We start from the raw sequence: 27,473 nt of genomic DNA, 5'->3' as shown, positions 1-27,473 counted from the left end.
CTCAGATATATTTATTTAAGCCACACTGCAAAAAGCACATGACTTCCTAGTCGGATCCAGTACAAAAAAACTCCATGATTGAGATAGAACGCTCCTGATGACATAACAATGTCTAGAAGTACTGGATTCTGTTGGAACAGTTATTGTTATTCTGGCTGCCATGGACACTTATTTCAGCTGCTTATCATACTGGACTAATTAGGTCAAGAACATGAGTTTCACTCTAGGTAACTCAGTTGATGTCTCCATTCTAAGGCCACAAACTTCCCCCTGACTCTGGACAATGTCCTGCAAATATGAGCTGTTAGTCATAAGGTATTTATATCTGGGGGAGAGGAGGTGAACTGGTATTAATATGAGATTGCATGGCTTTTATCCGGAAACCGACATTGCCGTAATACATTAGCCATGTTGATTTTCCTGTTGCTAAATAGCTATCTTTTGAGAAGGTGTCAAGGATGAATTCACTTAATGCTGAATCCTGTTCTCTAGCAAACTATATTAGAGGGAGTTCTGCTGGAGGATCCTACTATTTATGCAAATACAAGACCCCACCTCTAACAGGAAATCTGAGCGCAGCCTCCTGCAGCCCCTGCAGCTTCCCTGAGACAGTATCTCTTCCTTGATGTCTAGACAACAGGATGGTGGCCATTTACAAGATAGCTTCCTCCCTATTCTAACATAGGATTAGACGGGCTCAAAGCAGAAACAGGTGGTGGGATGGGTGTCTTTCTTTTGCTTCTTCCCCCATCTTATGGGAGGGCAACTGACAAATCAACTCAGGCACACAGGCCCAGTTGGACAGAGGGATCATTTACTCAGTATCTTTCTTCCAGGGCTAGATGGGGCAGCATCTCAATCATATAGGGCACAAGGCAAACCTCCAAAAATCACCACCAAAAATTCACTACAGTTCAACAAATATTTCTAAAAGTAAGTAGAGAAAATTGATAGATGTCTGAGGCCAGCCCTAAGTAAAATAGTTTAGCAGATAAAGGATCATCGCAGGCCTCTTGGTCTACTTCATGCACACAATTCCCCCAAGCCAGGTTACTGCTACTCAGTTCTACTTGAATCTGTTGGAAATCATTGTGTGGCTCTGCTCAGCAGTCTCCCTCTGGATTTGTGGGTGTCTGTTATCACTTCTTTGAATTTCTTTCTACACTTACGTTGTCCTCCTTGAGAACTGCCTTAGAGATCCCAATTTCTCTTCTCTTATTTCCTTCCCAGTTGCTTCCTCACTCTTCCTGCTGGTTACTTTCCCCAAGCACCACCATCCTGAACCTTCTGAGCCCATAGCTTCCTTTTTTACCAGAGACTGAATTTGATAATGGGAATTATTTTGTTGAGTGGTTGGTGTGCTTCAGCCAAAGTTGGCACAGAAGTGTTCTAAATATTGAGGTTTGGAGTTCTAAGTTAGTCCTAGTGCTACAGTCATAGAAAGATTCATCTAGAAGTGTTAATTGAGGTGTAAATGAGATAATGGGTACATCTGCATGGCAATATCTGAGAAGGTTGCCATGCTGAGTCATTTTTTACTGATCTAGGACTAAGTAAGTTGTCTAGAAAAGGAGTGGGGAGTGAGGTTTTAGAGAATAATGAGAAAGGTTGTTGAGGTATCAAACACTTCCAAAAAACTGCAGCTTTCCAAATCTTGTCCAGCATTCTTGATCCTGGACTCTAGACCTAAGTAGGCCCATAATTCTCAATCCAATTACTCCCTACAGTGCTCTAGCACCCCCACTCCCAACCAGATACCTCTAACTTCATAGTACTCTGACATCTCTCAGTACCACCAGACCTTAGCCCTGTGCCCCCGGACTCAGAGGCATACCCTACCTTCCCCTGTCCATATTTTAGAGCAGTTTGTTTAATTTACCAAAACCAAATAAATAACCTTTTTACATTCAACCACCTAATGTATATCCCTGATCAGGTCCCTTGTCTGCAGAACACAAGTGGCTTCTTTAGGACCCACCCTTCTGTGAGCACACTGATCTCAAACACCCCAGGGCCACAGCTGACTGCACGGAATGCAGAGAACTCCATAGGACTGGAGCCTTTTACCTTTTCAGTTTGTGTCTCAGGCTGTTCATCTCCCTGTCCCGCCCCAACCTCCTAAATAGCTGCTGGTTGAAATCATAGTTGGCACACTGTTTTGGTCTTCCTGGTAAGATCTCAATGAATTCTAAGTAATATTTTGTTTGTGGATGTATATGATCACATTTCATTTTTGAAACCTGATCTTTAGCCACCCCAACTCAGCTGCAGGCATTCAGTCTGTAATAACACTGAGAACTGCTTTTATTCTTTGCTGGTCCCCATGCAGACCTGAGTGGGAAAAGGCAGGAATATTTCACTTGTCTTTTACTAATTTCCAAGGTCTTCTGAAAAGAAAGGAATGGCCAAGGAAATGACTGGGGTGGAACAGAGGAGAAAATCTCAGGGGTGCCCTGGAGTAGGATGGGATGGATGAAGGATAAGGAAGAGCAAAGATAGGGGATTTAACGCCGGCTCCAGTGCCTGCCCTTTTCTTCTTTCTCTGTCCCTGCCCCTAGAGGGACCTAGAGGTCCCTCTAATGATGCTGTGCTAGAGCAGATGGACGAAAAGGGGTGTATCCAGACTGCTCTCTAACTACGTAAATCGACCTCACTTTTCTATTTTCTTGGCTCTTAAATTATCAGGATTGGATTAGCATCCCCAAAACTTGTCTCTCAATCTCCAGGACCTAACACACTTTGCAGAGAACAGGCATTAGCGTATATTTTTAAAAGACATCCCCGAGATGAATAGTCATACTATCAACCCCTAGACTAGTTTGCAGCATCTTTCCCAGGCAGGATCTCATCGCGCCTCCTTGAACGTCCCCAGTGTTAGGCGAGGCCGAAGCCATTATCCCCACTCCACAGAAGCAAGTGTGGTCCGAGTAGCCCATCAGCCAACCAGCAGCAACAAACCACCGCAAACCTCACTTCCAAAGACCAAGCCCCTCGTACAGCTACAATTAGGCTGGCCCCTCCCGTGGAGCCTGCCGGGAGTTGTAGTCCAATGTACCGCAGCTCCTATGAGTTGGACTACAATGACCAGAATGCCCCGCGCTTCTTGCCCCGTCCCTTTCAGCCTCGGGCGCCGGGGAGGCTCGGCCGACCTGCTGATTGGGGACCGATATGGCTGCGACTCTGGGCAGCGGGGAGCGGTGGACAGAAGGTACCAGGTCCTTGCCGGAGGGTGGGACAAGGCAAAGTTCAGGACAGGGATGAGGCTCCTTAAGATGCCTGAGGGCTAAGTTCTTGGGCCTGAGGTAAGGGATGGAGGCCTATGATAAGATGCTGAGCCTGAGTAGTATTCCGAATTAGGTGGGGGACCGCCAGGGCAGGGGCTGAGATCTGGAAATCAGGAGCGCTGACTCAAGCAAAGGCACCGTCCAGGAGCCCAGAGTCACCCGTGATGACATTTTTGCCTCCGGCCCCCAGCCCCGCCTCCGCTAGTGCCCAACCTAGGGCCCACGGTGGTCGGGCCCCGTCCGTGCTTAGGTGTCCAGAAGGTTAGCAGAGTGATGAGGACCCCCTCCGCCCGGACTTGCTTTTCAGGCCCTTATCCTCGCCGCCAAACTAGGCCGCCTGACTCTCCCTCTCCGTTTGGTCCTGTCCCTGCAGCCCGCATCAGGACCCGTAGGCTGACCTTTTCCATCCTGCAGTCAAGCAAAGAGTGTTGATTCAATACCTATTATGGGCCCAGCATTATGCTGATTGTGCATCAGGGATCTGACATCGATTTGGGCTCCTGAGATCACAGAACTCTGAGTCCACTGAGGTAGTATGATAGGTAAACAGACAATTATAAAACAGAGCCACTAAGTCCTGGGCTATACAGCAAGATCGTAGGTTTGAGAAGCACACTGACAGCTTGGGTGTCAGCAGAGGCCTTATGGAGAAAGTGTTATATATGATGGCACGAAGGATGTGTTGGAGTTAGGCTGACTTAGAGGAAGAATGTTGCAGGCAGAGGGAACAGTATGTACAAGGCACAGAGGAAAGAGAAAGCATTGCTGATCTGAAAGGTGTTTGATCTGGCTGGAGCATAGACTGTAAAGGAGCAAGCATGTTGTGAGGGAGGAGGCTGGAAAGGTAGGCTGGGACTATGATATGAAATTTGGGGGAAGGGCAGTCCCTTGGGTAGTCACTAAGGGATTTTTGGCAGGAGAGATGTTTTAAAGCCTTTCCCAGATCTGCCTTCTTTGACTGGATTGCTATGGCCTTTTTTTTACATCCTCTCAGGTGTTAATTGAAACGTTTCCCTTCAAACTATAACCTCTTTGTGGTCAGAAGTAAGTCTTATCTGTACATCTCCTTGATCTACCTAGCCAAGTGTCTTATTCTATAGATGTTAGTTTAAAAGAACTGAGGAGGGCCTGGCTGACTCAGTCGAAGAATGTGTGACTGTATTTTTTTTTTTTAATGTTTATTTATTTTTTGAGAGGGAGAGAGAGACAAAGCGTGAGCAGGTGAGGGGCAGAGAGAGAGGGAGACACAGAATCCAAAGCAGGCTCCAGGCTCTGAGCTGTCAGCACAGAGCCCCACACAGGGCTCAAACTCATGAACCATGAGATTATGACCTGAGCTGAAGTCAAACACTTAACTGTCTGAGCCACCCAGGTGCCCCTGTGTGTGACTCTTGATCTCAGGTTCTGAGTTCAAGCCCCATGTGGGCTGTAGAGGTTGCTGAAATAAATAAAACTTAAATAATAATAATAATAATAATAATAATAATAATAATAATAAAAGGACTGAACTCACCCTACTTTAAATCTTACTGGTAGGAGGCATTGCAACAACAAAAAACTATTTTATGAGCAGTGTCACTTCTGACCGTGGATCACAGAAAAATAGGCTTCTCCTGCACTGCACTAAAGGCAGAGTATTGGGCAGACACCTCCTGAAAGGCAAGCTATTGAGCACACGCCTCTTATGCTCCTTTTCTGGCTCAGATTCAAAATATTTGCTGAATATTTGCTGTGGACGTTATTATGCTTCATGTTTCTGGCATTGTATGTTTTTCACGGTTGCTTTCATATTTACTACATTGTCTTCTCAAGGAAGATGTTTGTTCAGTTTTATATGGATGCTTAAAAGTCACTATGATTCAGAGGTTTGGCCCTCACACTCATGCCTACAGGCAGCCTCCCTGATAGTTAGGGCAGGTAGCAAAGTTGATTGCAGATCAGAATGAGACCTAATGGAGGGGCTATTGCTTTGCAGCTTACATTGACGCAGTTAGAAGAAACAAATACCCAGAAGATAGACCTCCTGAAAGTCATGACCCCTGTGGTTGCTGTAACTGCATGAAAATGCAAAAGGAAAAGAAGTCTGAGAATGAGTGGAACCAAACCCGGCAGGGTGAGGGGAGTGCCACTTACACTGAGGAGCAGCTGCTTGGGGTACAAAGGTGAGTCTGTGATGGGACAAAATGAGTGATTTTAATGTAGAGTTCCTGACAAAATGTGTTATCTATTTCTTCTCAAGTATGCATGAAGCATTCTCCAGGATAGATCAGATGTTGGGCCACAAAGCAAGTGACAATAAAAGGATTAAAATCATACAGTGTATGTTTCTGAAATTGACAACAGAAGCAAATTTAGGAAATTCACAAATATGTGAAAATTAAGTAGTATGTTCGTAAATAACAAATAGGTCACAGAAGAAATCATAAGAAAAATTAAGAAATAACTTTGAGATGAATGAAAATGAAAATACAACATACCAAAATGTATAGGATACAGCTACAGCAATACTTAGAAGGACATTTATAGCTCTAAATGTTAATATATATATATATATATATATATATATATATATGTATATATATATATGTATATATTTATTTATATTTACATTTATATTTAAAAATCTCAAATCAATAAGCTAATCTTCTACCTTAACAAACCAGAAAAAGAGTAAAAAGAATAAACTAAATCCAGGCAAGCAGAATGAAGGAAATAAAACAGAGTGGAAATAAATGAAATAGAGGTTAGAACAACAGAAAATCAATAAAACCAAAAGTTTTTTTTCCTAATGTTTATTTATTTATTTTGAGAGAGAGAGAGAGTGAGCTGCAGGAGGGGCAGAGGGAGAGGAGAGAGAAAATACAAGCAGGCTCCCCGCTGAAAGCATAGAGCCCAACTCAGAGCTTGATCCCATGAACCCTGAGATCATGACCTGAGCTGAAATCAGGAGTTGGACGCCCAACTGACTGAACCACCCAGGCACCCCTGAAAGTTGTTTTTTTTAAACATCAACAAAATTGACAAATCTTTAGCTAGGCTAACCAAGAAAAAGAAGACTCAAATAACTAAAATCAGAAATGAAAGAGGGGACATCACTACCAGTCTTACAATAGTAATAAAGATTTTAAAAGAATACTATGAACAAATGTATGTCAACAAATTAGATAACCTGGATGAAACAGACAAATTTGTAGAAAGGGACAAACTACTGAACTTATTCAAGAAGAAAAAGAAGATAGGGTGCCTGGGTGGCTCAGTCCTTAAGCATCAGCCTTCACCTCAGGTCATGATCCATGGTTCATGAATTAAAGTCCTACATTGGGTGAGCTCGAGCCCTGCTTTGGGTGAACACAAGCCCCACTTCAATTGAGCCCCACTTCTCTCTCTTTCTCTCTTTCTACCCCTCGTGGGGTTCTCTGTCTCTCTGCCCCTTGCTCACTTACTACCCCCGCTCAAAAAAAAAGAAGAAGACTGATGTCTGGGTGGCTCAGTTGGTTCTGCATGTGAACACTCTCTCTCTCAAAATAAACAAATATTAAAAAAAAAGAAAAAAGCATATGGACCTACTACAAATACAGAGACTGAATTAACATCAAAAAATTTCCCACAGAGGGGAGCCTGGGTGGCTCAGTTGGTTAAGCATCCAACTCTTGGTTTCAGCTCAGGTCATGATCTCATGGTTTTGTGAGTTCCAGCCCCATAGTCGGGCTCTGCACTGGCAGCACAGAACCTGCTTGGGATTCTTTCTCTCTTCCTCTCTCTCTGCCCCTTCCCCACTCATGCTGTCTCTCAAAATAAATAAATAAACTTAAAACAATTTTTTCCTACAAAGAAAAACCTACGTCCAGAAGCCTTCACTGGTGAATTCAACCAAATGTTTGAAGAAGAATTAATTAATACTTTATAAACTATTACAAAAAATACAAAGAGAGAGGAATACATCCCAAATCATTCTAGGGGGCCAGTATTACCCTATAACTAAAAACAGACAAAAGACATCATAAGAAAACTAAACTATCAATCAATATCCCTTATGGGTATAGATTCTAGCGACATATAAAAACGTATGAAACGTATGAAGAGGATTATATACCTTGATCAAATGGTATTTATCCCAGGAGGTTAACACATGAAAATCAGTGTGATGCACCATATTAATAGGATAAGGGACAAAAGCCACATGATCATTTTAATAGGCGCAGAAAAAGCATTTGACAAAATTCAACATTTTCTTTCTTTTTTCGAGCACTCTTTCATGATAACAGCGCTTAACACCATAGGAATAGAAGCTTCTCAGCTGATAAAAACCATCTACCAAAAATCCACAGCTAACATCATCATACTTAATGGTAAACAATTGCATGATCTCCAAATCAAGAAAAAGACAAGTATGTTCACTCTAGTCACTTCTATTCAACCTTGTAGTAGAGGTTCGAGCCAGGGCACTTAGGTAAGAAAAAGAAATATAGAAATCATCCATGCAGATTGGAAAGAAATAAAACTGTATTCACAGATGAATGATATAATATAGAAAATCCTAAGGGATACACATGCACACACTCTTAGAACTAATAAATGAGTTCAACAAAGTTGCAAAATACAAGATCAGTATACAAAAATCATTGTTTTTCTATACCCTACAATGAACAATCCAAAAATAGAAAACAATTTCATTTACAACACCATCAAAAAAGTATAAAATGCTTAGGAATAAATTTTTTTTTATTTTTTTTTTTAAATTTTTTTTTTTCAACGTTTTTTATTTATTTTTGGGACAGAGAGAGACAGAGCATGAATGGGGGAGGGGCAGAGAGGGAGGGAGACACAGAATCGGAAACAGGCTCCAGGCTCCGAGCCATCAGCCCAGAGCCTGACGCGGGGCTCGAACTCACGGACCGCGAGATCGTGACCTGGCTGAAGTCGGACGCTTAACCGACTGCGCCACCCAGGCGCCCCACTTAGGAATAAATTTAATGAAAGAAGTGTAAGATGTACATTGAAAACTACAAAACTTCATTTAAGGAAATTAAAGATCTAAATAAATGGGAAGATAGCCTGTGTTCATGGATTGTAAGAGTTAATATTGGAAATATGGTAATACTACTCAAATTGATCAGTAGATTCAACATATCAAATTCCTCACTGCCTTTTTTTTAATGTGAAATTTATTATCAAATTGGTTTCCATACAACACCCAGTGCTCATCCCAACAGGTGCCCTCCTCAATACCCATCACTTACCCTCCCATCACCTCACTGCCTTTTTTACAGAAATTGACAAGCTCATCCTAAAATTCATATGGTAATGCAAGGGACCCAGAATAAGCAAAACAGTCTTAAAAAAGAACAAAGTTGGAGAAGTCACACGTCCCAATTCAATTCAAAAACTTATTTCAAAGCTATAATAATGAAGATAGCGTAGACTAGCATAGGATAGACATGTAGATCAATTGAATAGACTTGAGAGTCTAGAAGTAAGTCTTTATATTTAGGGTCATTTGATTTTTTTGACAAGAGTGCCAAGGCAGGGACGCCTCGCTTGCTCAGTCAGTAGAGCATGTGACTCTTGATCTCGGGGTCCTGAGTTTGAGCCCCACACTGGTTGTAGAAATAACTTTAAAAAAAACAAGGCAAAAAAAAAAAACAAGGCAAGGCAATTTAACAGAAGAAAGAATTGTCTTTAATAAATGTGTTGAGACGCCCGGGTGGCTCAGATGCTGGTTAAGTGTCTGACTCCTGATTTAGGCTCAGGTTATGATCTCACAGCTGGCGAGTTCCAGCCTCTCTCAGGGCTGCCTGGGAGTCTCTCTCTGCCCCTCTTGTGCCCCCTTCGGAGCAGTCTCTCCCTCTCTCTTTATGCTTCTCCCCCACTCATGCATGCACCCTCTCTAAACAAAAAAAAAAAAAAAAAGATAAAAATGGGCAAAGGATCTAAATAGGCATTCCTCCAAAAAATATATACAAATGGCTCTAAAAAAAAAAAAAGAAGATATACAAATGGCCAATAAGCATGTGAAAAGTTGCTCAGTATCATTATCATTAGTCATTAGGGAAATACAAACGAAACCCACAATGAGATACCACACCACCTCATACCCACTAGGATGGCAATAATCAAAAAGATGGACAATAGCAAGTGTTGATAGGAATGTGGAGAAATTGGAACCCTTGTATATCGCTTGTAGGAATGTAAAATGGTACATCCAGTTTGGAAAATAGAATGCCAGATCCTCAGAAAGTTTAAACATAGCACATGACCTAGCCACTTCCAGGTGTGTACCAAGAGAAATCAAAACATACTTCCACATAAAACATGAATGTTCAAACAGCATTATCCATAATATCCCCAGATGGAAACAACCTGCAAGCTGATTAATTGATGAATGGATAACAAAATTGGGAACATCCATACAATGAATACTGAATACTTTTTGGTAATAAAAGGAACCAAGTACTGATACATTCTATAACATTAATGAACCTTGAACATCATGCTAGTCAAAGAAGCCAGACACAAAAGTCCACGTATTGTATCATTCCTTTTATATGAAATGTCCAGAATGGCAGATTTATAGAGACAGTGGTTGCTAGAGGTTGGGAAGTAGAAAGAGGCCTGACTAATAATGAGTACGAGGTTTCTTTTGGAGTAATGAAAATTTCTGGAATTAGATAGTGTTGATGGGTGCACAACTCTGTGAATATACTTAAAAATCAATAAATTGTATATTTTAAAAGAATGAATTTTGTGATATATGAATTATAGCTCAATAAAGCTGTTTTAAGACAAATAAAAGTTTATACAAAAGAGAGAAAGAGGCAGAGGAGTATCTGCCACGGAAGCAGGGATTGGAAACTGGGCTGGGAACCCAAAGGATCCCCATGGGCAGCTCTTGGGGAAGGACCATGACTGACATTCCAGACTCTGCTTTACAGTCCAGCCTGCGATGCTGACTTACTTTGAACTCTTCAGCAAGGCTCTGCCTAAACGGACTGTGTAGTTGCAAAAGACTGGAGACATCCTAAGTGCCCATGATTAGGGGATATATATCATCCATAAAATACAATAATATGCAGCTTTTGAAAAGAATGACATAGATATACAATGGCCAATATTTATGTGTTACATGTTACCAAGCACTTTGATGAATACTTCATTTAAATCATAACAGCTCGGGGCGCCTGGATGGCGCAGTCGGTTAAGCATCCGACTTCAGCCAGGTCACGATCTCGCGGTCCGTGAGTTCGAGCCCCGCGTCAGGCTCTGGGCTGATGGCTCGGAGCCTGGAGCCTGTTTCCGATTCTGTGTCTCCCTCTCTCTCTGCCCCTCCCCCGTTCATGCTCTGTCTCTCTCTGTCCCAAAAATAAATAAAAAACGTTGAAAAAAAAAAAAAATCATAACAGCTCATGATACATAGTTGAAATTACTAGCCCATTTCAGAAGATAACACCAAGGCACAGAGGTTAAGTACACAGCAAGATAAGATCCCAACCAAGGCATCCTGACTCCAGAGTTCATGCTCTAATACAACATTTCTCTAAGTATGGCTTGGAAACCCCAAAACCATCAGGGGGTCTGCAAGTTTACAACAACTTTAATAATAATATAAACACATTATTTGCCTTTTTCACTCTCATTCTCTCGTGATTGTACTGTGGCATTTTTGAGAGGCTACCTGATATGCAGTTATATCATCACCATGTTTTAAAATTTCTTGTTTTCATTTCTAATTTGATAAATATTGATAGATACAACTCATATAAACAAAAGCTCTTTGGGGAACTTCAATAATTTTTAGGAGTATAAAAACTTCAGAGATTGGGGTACCTGGGTGGTGTGCGACTTGATTTTGGCCCTGACAGTGCAAAGCCTGCTTGGGATTCTCTCTCTCCCTTTCTCTCTACCCCTCCTCAAGTCATGCTTTCTCTCTCTTTCAAAATAAGTAAATAAACTTAAACAAACAAACAAAACTTCAGAGATCAAAAAGTCCAAGACTTTGGGTGCCTGGGTGGCTCGGTTGGTTAAGTGTCCAACTTTGGCACAGGTCATGATCTCTCAGTTCATGAGTTTGAGCCCTGAGTCGGGCTCTGCGGACAGCTCAGAGCCTGGAGCCTGCTTCAGATTCTGTCTCCCCCTCTCTCTGCCCCTCCCCCATTCACGCTCTATCTCTTTCTCTCAAAAATAAATAAACTTAAAAAAAAAAAAGTCCAGGACTGCCACTCTGGTCTACATTATTATCCTGTACTCGTTTCTGTATGTTATGGATCAATCTCTAAGATAAACTGTTGGTTTTTAAAATTTTTTTAATGTTTATTTATTTTTGAGTGAGAGAGTGTGTGAGAAAGGGGCAGAGAGAGAAGAGGAGAGAGAATCGCAACCAGGCTCCATGCTATCAGTGTGGAGCCAGATGACCCAGGGCTCAATCTCAGGAACCATGAGATCTTGACCCGAGCTGAAATCAAGAGTTGGTAGCTTAACTGACTGAGCCACCCAGGTGCTCCAAACTGTTGGTTTTTTAAAAAACGATGTATAGGGGTGCCTGGGTGGCTCAGTCGGTTGGGTGTCTGACTTCGGTTCAGGTCATGATCTCACGGTCTGTGAGTTCGAGCCCCGTGTCGGGCTCTGTGCTGACAGCTCAGAGCCTGGAGCCTGTTTCGGATTCTGTGTCTCCCTGTCTCTCTGACCTTCCCCCATTCATGCTCTGTCTCTCTCTGTCTCAAAAAATGAATAAACGTTAAAAAAAAAATAAAAAATAAAAAAAATTAAAAAAAAAAACGATGTATAAAAGTAATTACAATATGCTCCTATTTAGGTTTAGAAAAATGTGGAGACGTGTCTATACACATACTCATGCTATACACAGCATTCACAGAAAACTTCTAATAGTGGTTGTCCTTAGGGTGGGAGATTGAGGGGTAGGGAATGGGGAAGCAGTAAGTTTTTTTAAGTTTGTTTGTTTGTGTTTGAGAGAGCACGAGCTGGGGAGGGGCAGAGAAAGAGCAAGGAGGAGAGAGAATCCCAAGCAGGCTCCACGCTGTGTGGTGCCCCACGCAGGGCCGGAACCCACAAACCATGAGATCATGACCCTAGCCAAAACCAAGAGTTGGATGCTCCACCGAGTGAGCCACCCAGGTGCCCCTATATATTTAACTTTTTAAAACAAAGTTTTAAAAGGTAGCCATAAGGAAAATGAGAGAGAGAGAGAGAGAGAGAGAGAGGAGAGAGAGAGAGAAATAACTAGGGTGATTAGATGTTTCTTCTGGCTTTGCTATCCTGTGATTCAACTCTCAGGGGCTTAGCCTGCACCTTGATTTAAGGATGAGCATGTTTATTCTACCCACTTGCAGGGATTTAGGAAGAATAAAATATTAGATGTAAAAATACTTGGAAAGGCATTACGCTCTTGGTGGGAGGAGGACATTGTTAATCAATTTGAATGTTTCATTAATGTATTCACCAATTTTCTTTTAGGTTTGTTTTGGGTTTGTTTTGGGCTCACATACCAGAGGATCAAGGTACTATTTTACAGTGAATTGCACAAAAGGGGACTTTGTAGACATACATGTTTCTGATGTGTCTTTTTAGGATCAAGAAATGCAGAAATTACTATGAAATTTTAGGCGTGTCTCGAAATGCCAGTGATGAAGAGCTTAAGAAAGCTTACCGAAAACTTGCCCTGAAATTTCACCCTGACAAGAATTGTGCTCCTGGAGCGACAGATGCTTTCAAAGGTCTGATCCTGAATTAATGTTTAATTCTGCCCTTCTTATGATATTTGGTCACAAGTCATTTTCAGCCTCCCCTGTAATTGTTTTATAATGCTACAAACAGGGCCTTTTTTCCTTTCACCTCTTAAATAGTAATAATCAGCATGGCTCCCTCCTGTTTTCATTCACTTATCTTAATTTCTTTCGGAAAAAAATATTTGGTTTCTCTGTAACAGTATGTTTTTATACTTAATACATAAATAAAAATCTTACTTAACAGCTTCACCCCCAGTGAAGCCATTGATTCAGTCAAGGATTATCAATGGTTGTTAAAACTGCTTGTGATGGGTTTTTGTTGAATAGGACCCATGATGTCAGAGTATCATCCTCCAGAATACTTACTGATGACAAAGCAGAAAAATTCCTTTACAATGGAGATATCTAGCTGTCACCACTTTAACCAAGTGATCCAACTTATTGTCACCAATACTGGCCCCACCTAACATTATGTGGTATGGCACCTCTGTGGTATTCTTGCCAAAATATTTGACCTGAATCTAATAATGAAGAAATCACTGGGGCGTGTGGGTGGCTCAGTCGGATAGGCGTCTGACTTCGGCTCAGGTCATGATCTCACGGTTTGTGAATTCAAGCCCCGCATCAGGCTCTGTGTTGACAGCTCGGAGCCTGCAGCCTGCTTTGGATTCTGTGTCTCCCTCTCCCTCTCTCTCTCTCTCTCTCTCTCTCTCTGCTCCTCCCTCACTCATGCTCTCTCTCTCAAGAATAAATAAACATTAAAAAAATAATAATAATGAGGAAACAATCAAAATGTGGGCCATTCTACAAAGAACACTGACCTACTCTTCAAAAAAGTGAATATAATGAAAAGTAGAAAAGGTGGAGGGACTAATCTAGATGAAAAGAAATGAAAAGGATATAAAAGCAAATGCAATACACAGACCTTGCATGAACTGCATGAATTGATGTTAATTTTCTTAGCTATGATAACAGTACTGTGATCATGTAGAAGATTGTTTTAGGAGATACGTGCTGGAATATTTAGGGATGAAGTGCATAATATCTGCAGCCTACTTTCAAATGGTTCAGCAAAAGAAATGTATACATACTATATGTATTTATGTATGTGTGTATGTGTGTATGGAAAGTTGGGGGAAGCAATGTGGCAAAATGCTAACAATTTATGAATCAAGGGAAAGGGTGTTTTTCACTATTTTTTCAATGTTTCTGTTGATTTGGAATTTTTCTTAAGAAAAACATGATAGCTCTGAGAACACTTTAAAAGTCAACATTTATGTCAAAGGACAATCTCCCTGTATTGATGTGCCATTGTGAATCTTATCCTCCCCACAGTTTCTACATGGAAACAAATAGATAACCCACATTGTCTTTACATCTTCATGTAAAGTATCTCATAGATCAATGCCATATCTATGAGAAATCTGTCAGATTTCAAGGGATGTAATGTTGAAGCAACTCTAGTTAGCCTTTTTTGGTTTTTTTTCTGCTTAGCTTTTTTATTGCTATAAACATTTAATATAATTCCCTCACTAGAAGAATCATAAAGAAATGTTCCTTCTGACTATGTTTCTGATAGTGCTGACTGAATTAAAGGTAGGGATTGGGGATGTCTTAAAGATTTGTTTTTCGGGGAGCCTGGGTGGCTCAGTCGGTTGAGCATCCGACTTCAGCTCAGGTCATGATCTCACAGTTCATGGGTTCAAGCCCCATATCAGGCTCTGTGCTGACAGCTTGCTCAGAGCCTGCAGCCTGCTTCAGATTCCGTGTCTCCTTCTCTCTCTCTGCCCCTCCCCCACTCATGCTCTGTCCCTGTCTCTCAAAAATAAATAAATGTTAAAAAAAAAAAAGATTTGTTTTTCAAGGTTTCTTTGATTAGTGGTATTGATTTTATGTTTAAGTGAAATTAGACAAAATTTGTATGTTTGTGCATAGGGAGATGATGGTCAGCATGTGTAATCTATTCAGTTTTTGACCCATCACTGAGACATTGGAGATATATTTCTTAATTTCTTTTTTTTTTTAATTTTTTAAATATTTATTTTTGAGAGAGAGAGAGGCAGAGAGACAGTGTAAGCAGGGGAGGGGCAAAGAGAGAGGGAGACACAGAATCCAAAGCAGGCTTCAGGCTCTGAGCTGTCAGCACAGCCTGATGCGGGACTTGAACTCACAAGCTGCGAGATCATGACCTGAGCCGAAGTTGGATGCTTAACTGACCAAGCCACCCAGGTGCCCCTATATTTCTTAATTTCTAAAGACCACTTTCTAAAGTAAGCTGAAACGAGACTGATTAGTGAGGACTTTGCTTTTATTTATTTATTTTTAAAGTTTATTTATTTTGAGGAAGGAGGGGCAGAGAGAGAGGGAGAGAAAATACCAAGCAGGCTCCGTGCTGTGAGCGGAGAGCCTGACTCAGGCTCGATCTCATGAAGTCATGAGATCATGACCTGAGCCAAAATCAAGTCGGACACTTAACCAACTGAGTCACCCAGGTGCCCCAAGGACTCTGCTTTTAGCCAAGCTGTAATTGTACTGACTCCTTTATTCAAGAAACTGTTTATGACTTCACGCTAGAATACCACTGCTTATGTATGAACTGTTTCCAACCATAAAGTAATTGCTCTCAAGTGAAATAAGGACACATTTTTGATGAATGAAAGCAGTAGTTTTTAGCTCATTTTGAGTCCAGTATTGCTTCTGGCTTATCAAACTATATTGTGGAAAATGTCAAGGGCAAGAACTCTGGTGAACTCTCTAGGCCCAAGCACCTTTCCCTAGGCCCCTGTGAAGTCATCCAGCACCCAAAAACTCTGGGCTCTTCATTGCTGCTACAGTGATCACCCTCAGCTACAGCAAAGACTGTGTACTCAGGTATTTTTGGGTTTTGGTTGCAGCGATAGGAAATGCCTTTGCAGTTCTGAGTAATCCTGACAAGAGACTCCGCTATGATGAATATGGAGATGAACAGGTGACTTTTACTGCCCCTCGAGGCAGACCTTACAGCTATTACAGGGACTTCGAAGCAGACATCACTCCAGAAGAACTATTCAATGTCTTCTTTGGAGGACATTTTCCTACAGGTTAGTATTTCAAAATTATCACTTAAAATTTTATCTCTCTCTCTCTATCTCTATATCTCAGCAAGTTCCTGTGTAAGGATCTGAATAGAGAGACTATGGTATGGTGGGAAGAGCAAGAAATTGGAATCAGATGAGCTTGGGTTTGAGGCAGGTCTCCAGCCTCCAACTGTGCATGATTTTAACCAAATCACCTGGTCTCTCTGATCCTATTTCCTCACCTGAGAAATGGGGCAGATAACCTCTGCTTCATAGGGCTGCTGTGAGAATTAGATTTTTAAGTGCTTTATAAATAAGTAGCAAGATGCCTATTATCATTATTGTAAAATAGCAGTTATATAAAGATAAAAGTTAGAAAAATACCCCTAGAGAGTTGGAAGTTGGAATAATTAAATGTCCAGGAAGTAAATTGAATTTTATGAGTTGCTATTAAAGATACTAGTGACATAATCTAATATTGGGCAAGGAAGCAGACATGAGCATATCAGACAGGATTCATGGCCCAAATGTTCTTTCTTTACTGGCCTTTTGGGGTTCTCTCACTCACTAGTTACAAAAGACTATTTATTTATTTATTTATTTATTTATTTATTATTATTTTATTTGAGAGAGAGAGAGAGAGAGCACACGTGAGTGAGTGGAGGAAAAGGTCAGAGGGAGAGAGAGAGAATCTTAAGCAGGCTCCACGCCCAGCACAAAGCCTGATGTGGGGTCACAACCGTGAGATCATGACCTGAGCCAAAATCAAGAATGAGAAGCTTAACTGACTGAGCCACCCAGGTGCCCCACAAAGGACTATGTAAATAAAGGCAGGAGAGCTAAGCACATTCCATTTCTAACTGGTTCACTTGGCTTACCTACTATTTTATTTTTCTACTGACTAAAATTGGACAATACTCTACCCTCAAGGAACCTGGGAGGGAACAAACTGGAAACAAGCTTAGAAAAAGCAAGGAAAGAGTGTTTGCCATATCCTATACTATGTCTTTCTTTTTTTTCTTTCTTTTTGAATTTTGCATGTGCAAGCATGATTTTTATTTTATTTTATTATTATTTTTTAAAAATAATCTCTACACTCAACGTGGGGCTCAAACTCATGACCCCTAGATCAAGAGTTGCCTGCTCTACCGACTGAGCCAGCCAGGCGCCCTGCTATGTTTTCCTTTCTTTTCCAGGAAACATTCATATGTTTTCAAATGTGACAGATGACAGTCACTATTATCGCCGGCGGCACCGACATGAGAGGATGCAGACACGGAAGGAAGAAGAAGAAGAAGAAGAAAAGCCTCAGGTACCGAGGGAGAACAGCAGAACTGCTGCTCATAAACACTTGTACTGAGCTGACTTTTATGGTGCATATGATCAGGATTTAGAAGTTCAATGTGGGTTATGTTGTTAAAATGTGTTTTAGGAGAGCAGAAGCAGTGGTAGGAAGAGGTGGATAATTGGCTCAAATAGGCCCGAATGGTACCTCCTTCCCCACCCATCCTTTGGTGGCTGTTCCAGGAAATCAGTTCTCCTGTGGGGCTGTCTTCATCAAAATTTTCTTCCCTGCAGAAAATAGGAACCCCCTTCAAAATACTCAGAACTAAAGGGAATTTAAAGTAAGGGATCTAGGGGGTCTCATGAAGCTCAAGGGCAGGACGCACAGCTGGATCTCATGACAGACAGGAACCAGAAACTAAGGTACAGTCAGGCACCTATACTGCCAGACTATTTGTGGCCAGATTGTCTCCACTTCTCCTGCCTCTCTGCATCTGTTTTATTCTCTCTAAGCAGCCTGGCTTGTTCTACTTCCTCTTGCAAACAGCAGCCTCCACTGCCTAAGAGTGTGTGTCCTTCAGGTGACTGCCTAGCAGTGAAAAGTGAATGTCAATTCCAAATTCCTAGGAGGGAAAATGTGATTATCCCTGCTGGGGTTAGATGTCCCCAGTCCATTCAGCTGTGGCCAAGGCATCAAAGCTACATAATACTAACATGGCCCTGTGAGGGTCACAGTCTGGGCAGACTCACCCAGCGTTGTCTGTTTCACTGGTCTTAGAAAACGGGGCTGCATGAGAATTACTGTGTGTCAATATAGGTTTTGGGTGGGTCTCCTTCAGCCTTCTCAGCACAGAGGACAGAGTGTTTGGTACTTCTCAGCAGAAAGTACAGACTTCCTAGAAGCCTTGGGCTTTGTGCAGTACATTGCAGTAATTTATTTGTATTTTCTTTGTGAAAACTATCCTATTTTCTGTAAGCTTTATATTAACGAAGACCACTTATACCAAATATTGTTTCCTCTTTTCCAGAATACGTATTCTGCATTTATTCAGTTACTTCCAGTTCTGGTGATTGTGATTATATCTGTTATTACTCAGCTGCTAGCTGCTAATCCCCCATATAGTCTATTCTATAAATCGTAAGTCATATATTTTTAAATCTTTCTTAACAACAATTTGGAGGGTGAAAGACTTGAACGTTTTGCTGGTACGATGCTAACATTTCATTTCCCCTTTGTAGAAAACACTGATTTTGTGTTTAAAGGAACAGCTGGATAGTAAAGAGCAGAGACTCAAAAATACTATAGGCAGTTTCCTGTGTGCTCAGGACATGGATTGTTTTGTTTTACAGCGACATCATCTGATCAGCCGCAGAACAGCAGCAACTGGTTTCTGAAAGATTAGTAGACTAACTTCAGTTTCAGATTAAATTCTTGTCATACCATGTGAGATTTAGAAAGGACCGAATTGAGCTTGTGATTGAATCGCTGGACCCCTCTGGGTCAGGAAAAGAGTATCTGAGATCTAGTGACTATTTTCTATTTAAGTAATTGCAAGAATAGGACATTTATTCATGACGAGGCTACAAAGTCAAACCATAGTATCACATTTCTTTGCTTTTACTGAAAATATAGAAATTCATTGTAATGTTTGTATTGCATGCAAATTATGAGCTCAGATAGGAATTTTTTGTTTCTTCAATTAATTATTTCAATTAATTCAGCTTTCAAAGTTTGGTCCCCAGACCAGCATCATCAACATCAACTGCCAGCTTGTTAGAAAGGCAAACTCTTAAGCTTCACTCCATATATACTGAATCAGAAACTCTGAGGTTGAGAACTAGCAATCTGAGTTTTAATAAGCCCTCCAAATAACTCTGGTCCATATTAACGTTAGAGAATCACTGGATTAATTATTTTAAGTTAAATGAGAAATGAGTCATTACTCATTATTATAGTTTAGCAGACAAAAACCTTACAAAATGGGGGCACCTTGTTGAATCAGTAGAGCATTAGATTCTTGATCTCGGGGTTATGAGTTCGAGCCCCAAATTGAGTTTAGAGGTTACTTAAAATATTTTATTATTTTTTTTTTAACATTTATCCATTTTTTGAGAGACAGAGACAGAGCATGGGCAGGGAAGGGACAAAGAGAGAAAGGGAGACGCAAAATCCAAAGCAGGCTCCAGGCTTCAGCACAGAGCCCAATGCGGGGCTCGAACCCACGAACCGTGAGCCAAAGTTGGATGCTTAACCGACTGAGCCACCCAGGTGTCCCTTAAAATAAAATCTCTAAAAAAAATTTTTTTTAAAACTTACAAAATGTGGAAGCCATGGGGCATAATGGGGAAAAAAAGTCTTTTCTGGTGATCACTGTAGAATGAAGACTGTATTCTAGATCAGTATCTTCATTTTACATAAAGGAAAGCTGAGAATCAGAGAGAAGTTATTACTATCAGGTCACACTGGCCTGATTCCCTCTATTTTCCGACTTCCCATGTTCCCATTTGCCATTGCTACCTCCTTTCTTGTGCAGCTACTGCGGCAGGGAGGAACTTGCCCTGCTAACACCTTCCTAGACGGAGGTGGGAGAAGTCATGGCCTAAACACTGAGACATTCAGCAAAATCCTTAAGTAGAGAGATGAAAGGAGGAAGCTGGGAAAATGTCAAATATACCTCAGTCGAGATGGAATTTGTCTAGGTTAAGTAAAACTAGCTTGGATTTTGCATATTGCTATCACATTGTTTTAACTTGAATTTGAGATCCCTTCTATACTTCCTTATGGTTAGTATTTAGTTAGCCCAGACCTACTGATGTTTCTGAGCACCATATGCCATTGGACAGATCAGACCCACAGAGAGTTAGTGCAAAAGCATTACTAAAATCTTTGTCTGATATTTTTGCAGTTCTCACTTAGCAGCTATGTGTGAAGTGCTTTTTACATGTCCTAAAAATTGATACTAGGTTGGTTCTAAGCTGTTTGGTTATGTGTGAATAGTTTACTGTAACAATCAGTTCATTCAACCAACATTTACCAATAGCCCACTCTGTGCCAAGTACCATGCTAGGTCCTGCACAATATACAAAATTTTTTTAAACATTCAGCATTTAACTTTTAGCACAGAAAGCAATATAAGAGAGGTAAATCCTTTAAGAGAATAAAGTAACCATACCAAAGCTGAATTCACAGTATGACATGCTCATATAATGATGACATTACAGTCATTACTTTGCTAGGGAAATTATAAATGTTAGGTGTATTAGACATTGACACTTGTGTCTGCCCTATGAAAATGTGATTATGGTTATGACATCTATGCAGCCAGTGCTAAGAGTGATATTGCCAAATATAAAAAGCTTACCCAAGACTCTCTCTCCTTGTCTCAGGACCTTGGGCTACACCATCTCTAGAGAAACACAGAACCTGCAGGTGCCTTACTTTGTGGATAAAAACTTTGAGAAGGCCTACAGAGGAGCCTCTCTACGGGACCTGGAGAAGACGATAGAGAAGGATTACATTGATTACATCCAGACAAGTTGTTGGAAGGAGAAACAACAAAGTAAGATGTTCTAGAAGGGGCTTTCACTGGTGGTCGTACTTCCAACCCAAGGCATTCCCAGCTTCTGGGTCCATTCTTTCTCCTTGTTTGAGTCATACCTGTTTATGTGGACAGAGGCCCATTCAGGATACTACAAAAAAGTGAAGTTAATTGACAGGATCCATGTGGCCAGGACTTGGAAACCTTAGGAACTTAGTCATTCAGCCCTAGTTGCCTATCTTTGTGTCTCTGAGTGTCCACCTCTCTCTGTTCATCTGCCCGCCTGTCCTCTCTGCCAGCTGCCTGCCTTTGCTTCTTCAAGCTTTCCTTCTTCACAACCTGGCTTTGCCCTGGTTGGCTTTGGTTGCTGCCCTCCTCATCACTCTCCCAGCTTCCACAGCCCCACTAGTTACTGGCCCCTTTCTACATCACAAGCTTCCTCCATAAGTTCTCAGTCCTAGCTCGATTGGTCCACTTTCCTAATTCCACCCTCCCTACAGGGAAATCTGATCGATCCAGACCAAGTTTTTGAGCCAGACCAAAAGCCAGTTCTAGTTGGCTGTGGCCACATAGATCAAAATTGACCCCTTCTGGGTCTGCCCCTTCAGTAAGGGTGCGTTTGAGCAGGCCTTGAACTCTTTTCCCTCTCTGGAGACAGTGGGGGTAAAAGGGTCTGCCAGGTGGCTTCCAGTTCCAACCGAGTGTTAATTGGGAGTGCTGGTAGCAGGGGTAGTCCTGCCTCTCAGCCAACAGGTTCACTTTTCATCCCGTTTGAATTCCACAGATACACGTACACAGTCATGTGCACACCACACACATGCATACCTTAATACCCATATCTTATAAAAACTTGGCTTTGGTTAATTTTTAAAAAGCAAACTAACTCATTTTTTAAAACAGTATTACTGGGTATTATTAAAGGTCTAACAGTGCCTGATGAAAGTAGCTCTTCTGTCACAGTGCTGCTAAGCCCTTGCTGACCCATCATGCATCCCCACCCTACCCCCAAGTTAATCTCTCCTTCCTGTGTGTTCTTAAAACACTTTGTTCATCCTGCTAACACAGTACTGTCTTCAGTGTTAGTGTTCTGTAGGTAAATGTCCATCTCACTGTTGGACTGTGGGTTCTCTGAGGATAAGAGCCATGGCTTACCAATCTCGTGTTCCAGGCCCCTGGCATGGTCCTTGATTCAGAACAGGTGCCCAACCAATAGCTTTTGAAGAGAGGATTCTCAGGACTGGAAAAAACGAAAATGTGGATTTAGAATCACAGATGGGGGTTAATGTCCTTACCCTGGCATTTAGGGACCTTGTCTCTGCCCTCTATTTCAGTAGGGCAGAGCCCACCTGAACCCTCACGTGCACTAGGAGCTTGATAGGCAATTACCATGGGATGAAAGGGTAAATTAAGCAGGGGGAAGTTGCTTCAAAAATTTATTGAAAAATACTGAAAAACCTGAGGGGTCAGGAATTACCCTACCTCATGTCAAATTAGGTGTTGCAAGTTTCAAAAATCAGGAAAGAATTTTGGAGCAAGAAAAGGCTTTTGACAGAAAGGCATTTAACACATGGATCTAAGTCAGGTGACGGCCACAGTGTGTGTCCTAAAAGTCCCCATTGTACTGTGCCCTGGAGGGTTTTGCATTTGTTGCTTTGCACAAGAACTGGATGAAAACCTGTATTTCACATTCGTCAAACACACGCCCACCCACGTACACTCCCCAGCTGGATCTTATGGTAAGGATTACATCCAAGGTCGTTTTTTGGCTTATCTCCCCATCTCCATGAGGCTAGCTTCAGGCGTTTGGTCCTCTCTGGGTATAAATAAGAATCCAGTGGGTAAGCATGATGCATGTACCCACAAGTTCCGAACAGGGGGTGATCAGCACACACCCTTTAAAAGTCTATTTCTGGCATTTAAGGATGGTGGCTGTCCAGAGTCTCCGCACAACCCAAATGCCATCTGAGAATGAACGGCATCTGTCCTCCGGATCCAGCAGCAAGTGCAGCCAACAAGGTTAAATTTAGCACTTGGAGGTTGTAAAAATAAACCCACTTGAGAACAAAGTTCACTCTTGGCAACATATCGAATGGAAACTGTTTTTAGCAAAGTTAGCCATTGTCTTTTTAAAACTTTTGTTCATCTCTTTTCTCTGTTTTGCCTTAGAATGCTTAATCTGAGTGAATTTCTATGAGTAATCCCTTACGATGAACACTGATTGCCCTGTTTACTCCTTCACAGCTGCATCTAGATAATAAACCCAATGCCAGGGGAAGTGGCCATGCCACTGGGCTGATGGGACAAAAGTAACAGGCAGGATCTGCCTCCTGGCCTGACAGAGCTGAGCTGAGATCCTGGCCCTGCCTGGCAGAGGAGCATTTCTCTCCATGCCCTGGAGCAGGGTAGCACAGTGGGTAGAAGCTTAGGCTTTGAAATGGGGATAAAATGCACTTCCTCCTAGAGATGCTGTATGGGTCATAGAAGATGGTATGGGTATAATGCTTAGCATGGTATCTGGCACATATTAAATACCCGGTTCCTGATGGAGTCCAGGCCTTGCATAGTCTTGCTAGCCTGGATGTAGAACTGTCTCATGTGGCTGGATCCTGAGGATGGTTGGGATCCATTGTGGTCTTCCTGACCACATGAGAGCAGAGTGTTCTTGGGAGAGGCTCTGGGATGTGCTTCTTAAGCAATTTGCCTGAGTCAGTTTCCCTGGAAGCCTCAATACTCTGTCCTTCTATCACAGGTCAAGGGAAACATTTTGTGAAGAAGAAAAGCTGTTCTCTTGATGCCCCTCCTACAGATTTTTTTTTTTTTTTTACTTAGAAGTTACTGAATTTTGACAAAGTATGTCAAAAGTAACATATTAGTTGAATTGACCTTTTACTCATTGAAGGACAAAAGCATTCACTGACAGTTTGGAGAGAAGTTTCTCTAAGCCTCGTAATGGGCATTTGGGACTGGTTCCTTGAAACACTGACATTGTTGCAAAGTCATTGCTCTGGAGCAGGGGTCTCAACCTCTGGAGCATTGAAACTTGGTTTTAATGAACCTTATGAAAAGCTGTGTGATAGTTTGAGAAAAGCATTCGTATATGTACAGTTCTCCTTTATCAGCCTCTTAGAGTGGGCTTCAGTGTAGAAAATAGTAAGAATCATGAGCCCTTAGTGTTTTGTAGAGTGAGATTCCAGGCAATAAGGCATTTAGGTAAGCTCAGCAAGCAAAAAATGTAAGGAAATCATTGCAAGGAAAAACAAAGCCACAGAAATCTGTTCCGTATACTGGCATAGCTGTGACTCCAGAGGACCAAAGGCATAGACTCATTTTACAGAGTCCTCCTGAACAGGTTTCCCACATGCCAGAGAAGCCAGAGAAATGGAGTTAGTGCAGTGGGCTGGCCTCAGGAGCGGAGGGCTCTCATTTGGGTGTGGCATACATTCTCCAGGAAGCCTGCGAGCATGACTGTGCCAAGGCAAGCTCCTACTAGCAGGCAGTGCGGGCACCCTCGCCAGGGGGTGAGAGCGCATTGTTCTTGGGCCCAGGAGGCACACTGCTTGCCAAGCAACTGCTGGGCTAGGGCCCAGGCTCTGAGCCTCCATTGTAGAGGGAGGGTTCTCATGCGTGGCCACCCCTCACCCTGGAGTCCTGCACTTAATCTGCACTTTGGGCCTTACTTGGTGTAAATAGAATCATTGTGAGCAGAAATGCCAGACAGTGTTTTGTGTTGATAGAAACTTATTCAGAAACCAATGCCCATTGTTCCCCCTGGCTAAGTATTAATTCCTATTTCTAGTCAGTTTGCTGATTAATCAGAGACAGGTGCCTCTCGTCCCACCAAGAAAAACAAAATCTGTTGGCAGGATGATTCAGAATGGATAGACATATTTCAAAATGGTTAAAATAGCATTTTCACAAGTATGGTCCTTTAAACACGGAGTAGCTGCCTGCTGTCGGAGGCTTTCAGAAGCCACACGGCCCATCCAAGCGTTCCATCCTGTTAATACACAACACGTCTCTGGGGGTGCTTTTCAGGCTTTCCTTCCTAAGAACGTCTCTGAAACTTGACAAAGGAATGAAAAATAGAGGCAGCCAAACCACCGTTGAGTCGGGAAAGACAGCGGAGATTATATTCTGGTTAAAAATAGAATGACCTTCTCCACCATGAAGAGAAAATGAATTCATTTAGTCAAGGAGCCAAAGGTCACTGGATCCAGATGATTTCACTTTTAAAAGAGCCCAGCTGCCTTTGGCCTTTGAGTTAGAGACCCCACATGTGGTGAGGGAATGAAGAAAGCCGCCAGCAACTTGGCCTTCTATAGAAGGCATACCCACTGGAGGGAGGCTCTGTGTCAGTTAGCATGTATGAGTTATGATCCAGCAACGCAGGGGACAGAATGGAGCAGCTGTCTTTGTTTCAGATGACAGGAACGGGCGATTGGCCTCCATTCTCTCCCGACTGCCATCTGAATGCCATTCGTAGGAAGGCCACGAAACGGAGTCTCCTCTTACTGCACACGTGCATGTTTCCTAAGTCTGGTGCCAAATGTTCTATTGATAAGAACTAAGTCCGGCGCTTTTATAATTGAGCACGGATACTGTAGGACTCTGGGACCACAGGTGTCCTTTAATCCTTAGCACCTGGTGTAGTATAGCTGCTGGATTCAGGTTTCTTGAATAAATGAGTAAGCGTTTCCTAAATTTAATTAAAAGAAAAAGCATGAAATAAAGTAAAAGGGGCTTTGACTCCAGAAATATTGAAACGAAACAAAGGAGGTTAACTCTCTTGATGAACTGTTACCTCTTTTATCTTTCAGAGTCGGAATTGACAAATTTGGCAGGATTATACAGAGATGAACGATTGAAACAGAAGGCAGAGTCACTGAAACTTGAAAACTGTGAAAAACTTTCCAAACTTATCGGCCTACGCAGAGGTGGCTGAGAGGATGATGGCCCTACACAGGGTCGGGGTTTTGCTACTTGTTACTATTTATGTTCCTAATTCCATTTTATAATACAAAATTAAGAAATGATGAACATTTTACAACTTGCTAACTTTGGTGGGCAGAGTTGAAGGCACTTGAGCATGGAGCCAGACTTGTCATCGCAGAATCTTTCCTGGGGATTGGCTCCAGGGGCCATGAACAGTTCATCTAAGTTGAATTAACGGCAGAGCGTTTGATGTAGTCCCCTTGCTCCGTGCCTACCCTGCCTCTAGGATTGGGATTCAGGCATCCCAGAGCAGATCTACATATTCTTCCTCCTTCCCTTCTTCAGTTAAATCTCAATGCCCAGCCATTCCTAGGCATAGCCAAAGCAGCTTAATATTAGTTGTTTACAGTGTGCACGAAGAATGATCCCTCTCCCCTCATGAAAGTCATCATGTCCCCTAGCATTCCGCCCTTGGAACATGGGCCCACCACGCTTGCATTTTCTAAGGGGAATGTGGAGAGATGTCAGCTATTACGGACAATAGTTTTCCCATTTGCCTATCTCTGTTCAAAGTTACTAGCATTAGCAAACTGCCTGATTTGAGTTTCTTTAACTTCCTTAACCCTTTCTCTTGTCGAGGGTCCAGAAAGTAAAAGCTATTGGGTGAAACAGTTCCATGGACAACTCAGCAGCAGAGAGCAGGGGTACGGAGATAAAGGTAAAAATGCAAGACTGAGTTTCCTCTTGCAGCATGACATTTGACCAGAGTCCCTCCACCCCAGAGAAGTCAGACCTAAGAATAGGCATTGCCAGCCAACCAGGATGGTTGCTCAAGCCTAGATCTAGAAGGGAAAGACCCGGTTTCTGTGGCTTTGGAGGTCTGGTATTGGTCCCAAGCAGTCACTGTGTTTAACCCAATGCCCTACATTTTGTTATATGAGATGCTTTTCCATGTAGTCAACATTTATTGAGTGCCTGGTGTGAAGCAGAGGCTCCCACATATAGTTTCTTACTTTAGCCTCCTCATAATGCTGTGAAGGAGACATGTTACCCTCCCCCCCCCCTTTTTTTTATGAAAGAGAACGTTGGCCCAGAGAGGATGAATGGTTGACCCAGTCATACAATTGGTAGTGGCAGAGCTAGGCTGATTATCAAGAAGGAAGTGTGAGATCATTCCCATTTGTCTGGTGATTCTAGCCAGATTGTTAAGGCATAATCTTAGGATGCCCTGGTCCCCCCTGACACTGTAACCCTGTATCCTTTTTATGGCAGTCCTGCATTCATTCAGGACACTTCTTCCTTGGTCTTTAGAAGCAAGACCCTCTCTAAAATAATTCTGTATACAAAGCAGAATAGCCACTCAAAGGCAGGTAGCCACTCCCACTGATGACAAGGAAGAAGTAAGCTGTTTCCTTGGCCTTGTGGTTCCGGGCCCTCTTGTCCCTCTTGGGCCCTCTGGGCCCTCTTGGCCCTCCAAACCCCACTGGAACATGGGATCCCTTAGCCTGGCCAAGGTGAGCTGCCAGGATTGAACCGCCTAGATCATTATGAACCAGAACCTGGAAAATCAGTAGGTGACTGTACTCTGGACTCCAGGATGAAAGAAAAGTTCCCTTATTAAAACTGATTTCCAAAGTA

At 42.1% G+C, this 27,473-nt stretch overlaps 1 protein-coding gene across 5 annotated transcripts; it reads left to right on the top strand.

The window, feature by feature from the left end:
* The first annotated feature begins 151 nt into the window (after window positions 1-151).
* Window positions 152-27,473, top strand: DNAJC18 (DnaJ heat shock protein family (Hsp40) member C18). Of its 5 annotated transcripts, none has more exons than XM_007077880.3 (9): window positions 152-315; window positions 3,122-3,208; window positions 5,260-5,446; window positions 12,867-13,012; window positions 15,919-16,104; window positions 17,277-17,392; window positions 18,393-18,502; window positions 20,752-20,924; window positions 25,721-27,473. In XM_007077880.3, exons 2-9 carry the CDS (start codon window positions 3,169-3,171, stop codon window positions 25,843-25,845), a joined length of 1,083 nt encoding a protein of 360 aa, XP_007077942.1. In that variant the 5' UTR covers window positions 152-315; window positions 3,122-3,168; the 3' UTR covers window positions 25,846-27,473. The 5 variants fall into 5 exon arrangements, with proteins under 5 accessions (XP_007077942.1, XP_042841108.1, XP_007077943.1 ...); XM_007077881.3 differs by having other exon boundaries at window positions 157-227; XM_042985174.1 differs by lacking the exon at window positions 3,122-3,208.

The sequence above is a fragment of the Panthera tigris genome, chromosome A1 (assembly GCF_018350195.1).
Source record: "Panthera tigris isolate Pti1 chromosome A1, P.tigris_Pti1_mat1.1, whole genome shotgun sequence".
NCBI lineage: Eukaryota > Metazoa > Chordata > Mammalia > Carnivora > Felidae > Panthera > Panthera tigris.
This window is presented reverse-complemented; position numbering and strand designations above follow the sequence as displayed.

What these genes read in the sequence shown, in the direction of transcription:
- DNAJC18 (XM_042985136.1), top strand. Translation starts at nt 843, where the DNA reads ATGGGGCAGCATCTCAATCATATAGGGCACAAGGCAAACCTCCAAAAA. An exon ending in TGGAGGACATTTTCCTACAG is followed by an intron (nt 16,105 to 17,276) that starts GTTAGTATTTCA and finishes TTTCTTTTCCAG; the next exon opens with GAAACATTCATATGTTTTCA. An exon ending in TATAGTCTATTCTATAAATC is followed by an intron (nt 18,503 to 20,751) that starts GTAAGTCATATA and finishes TCCTTGTCTCAG; the next exon opens with GACCTTGGGCTACACCATCT.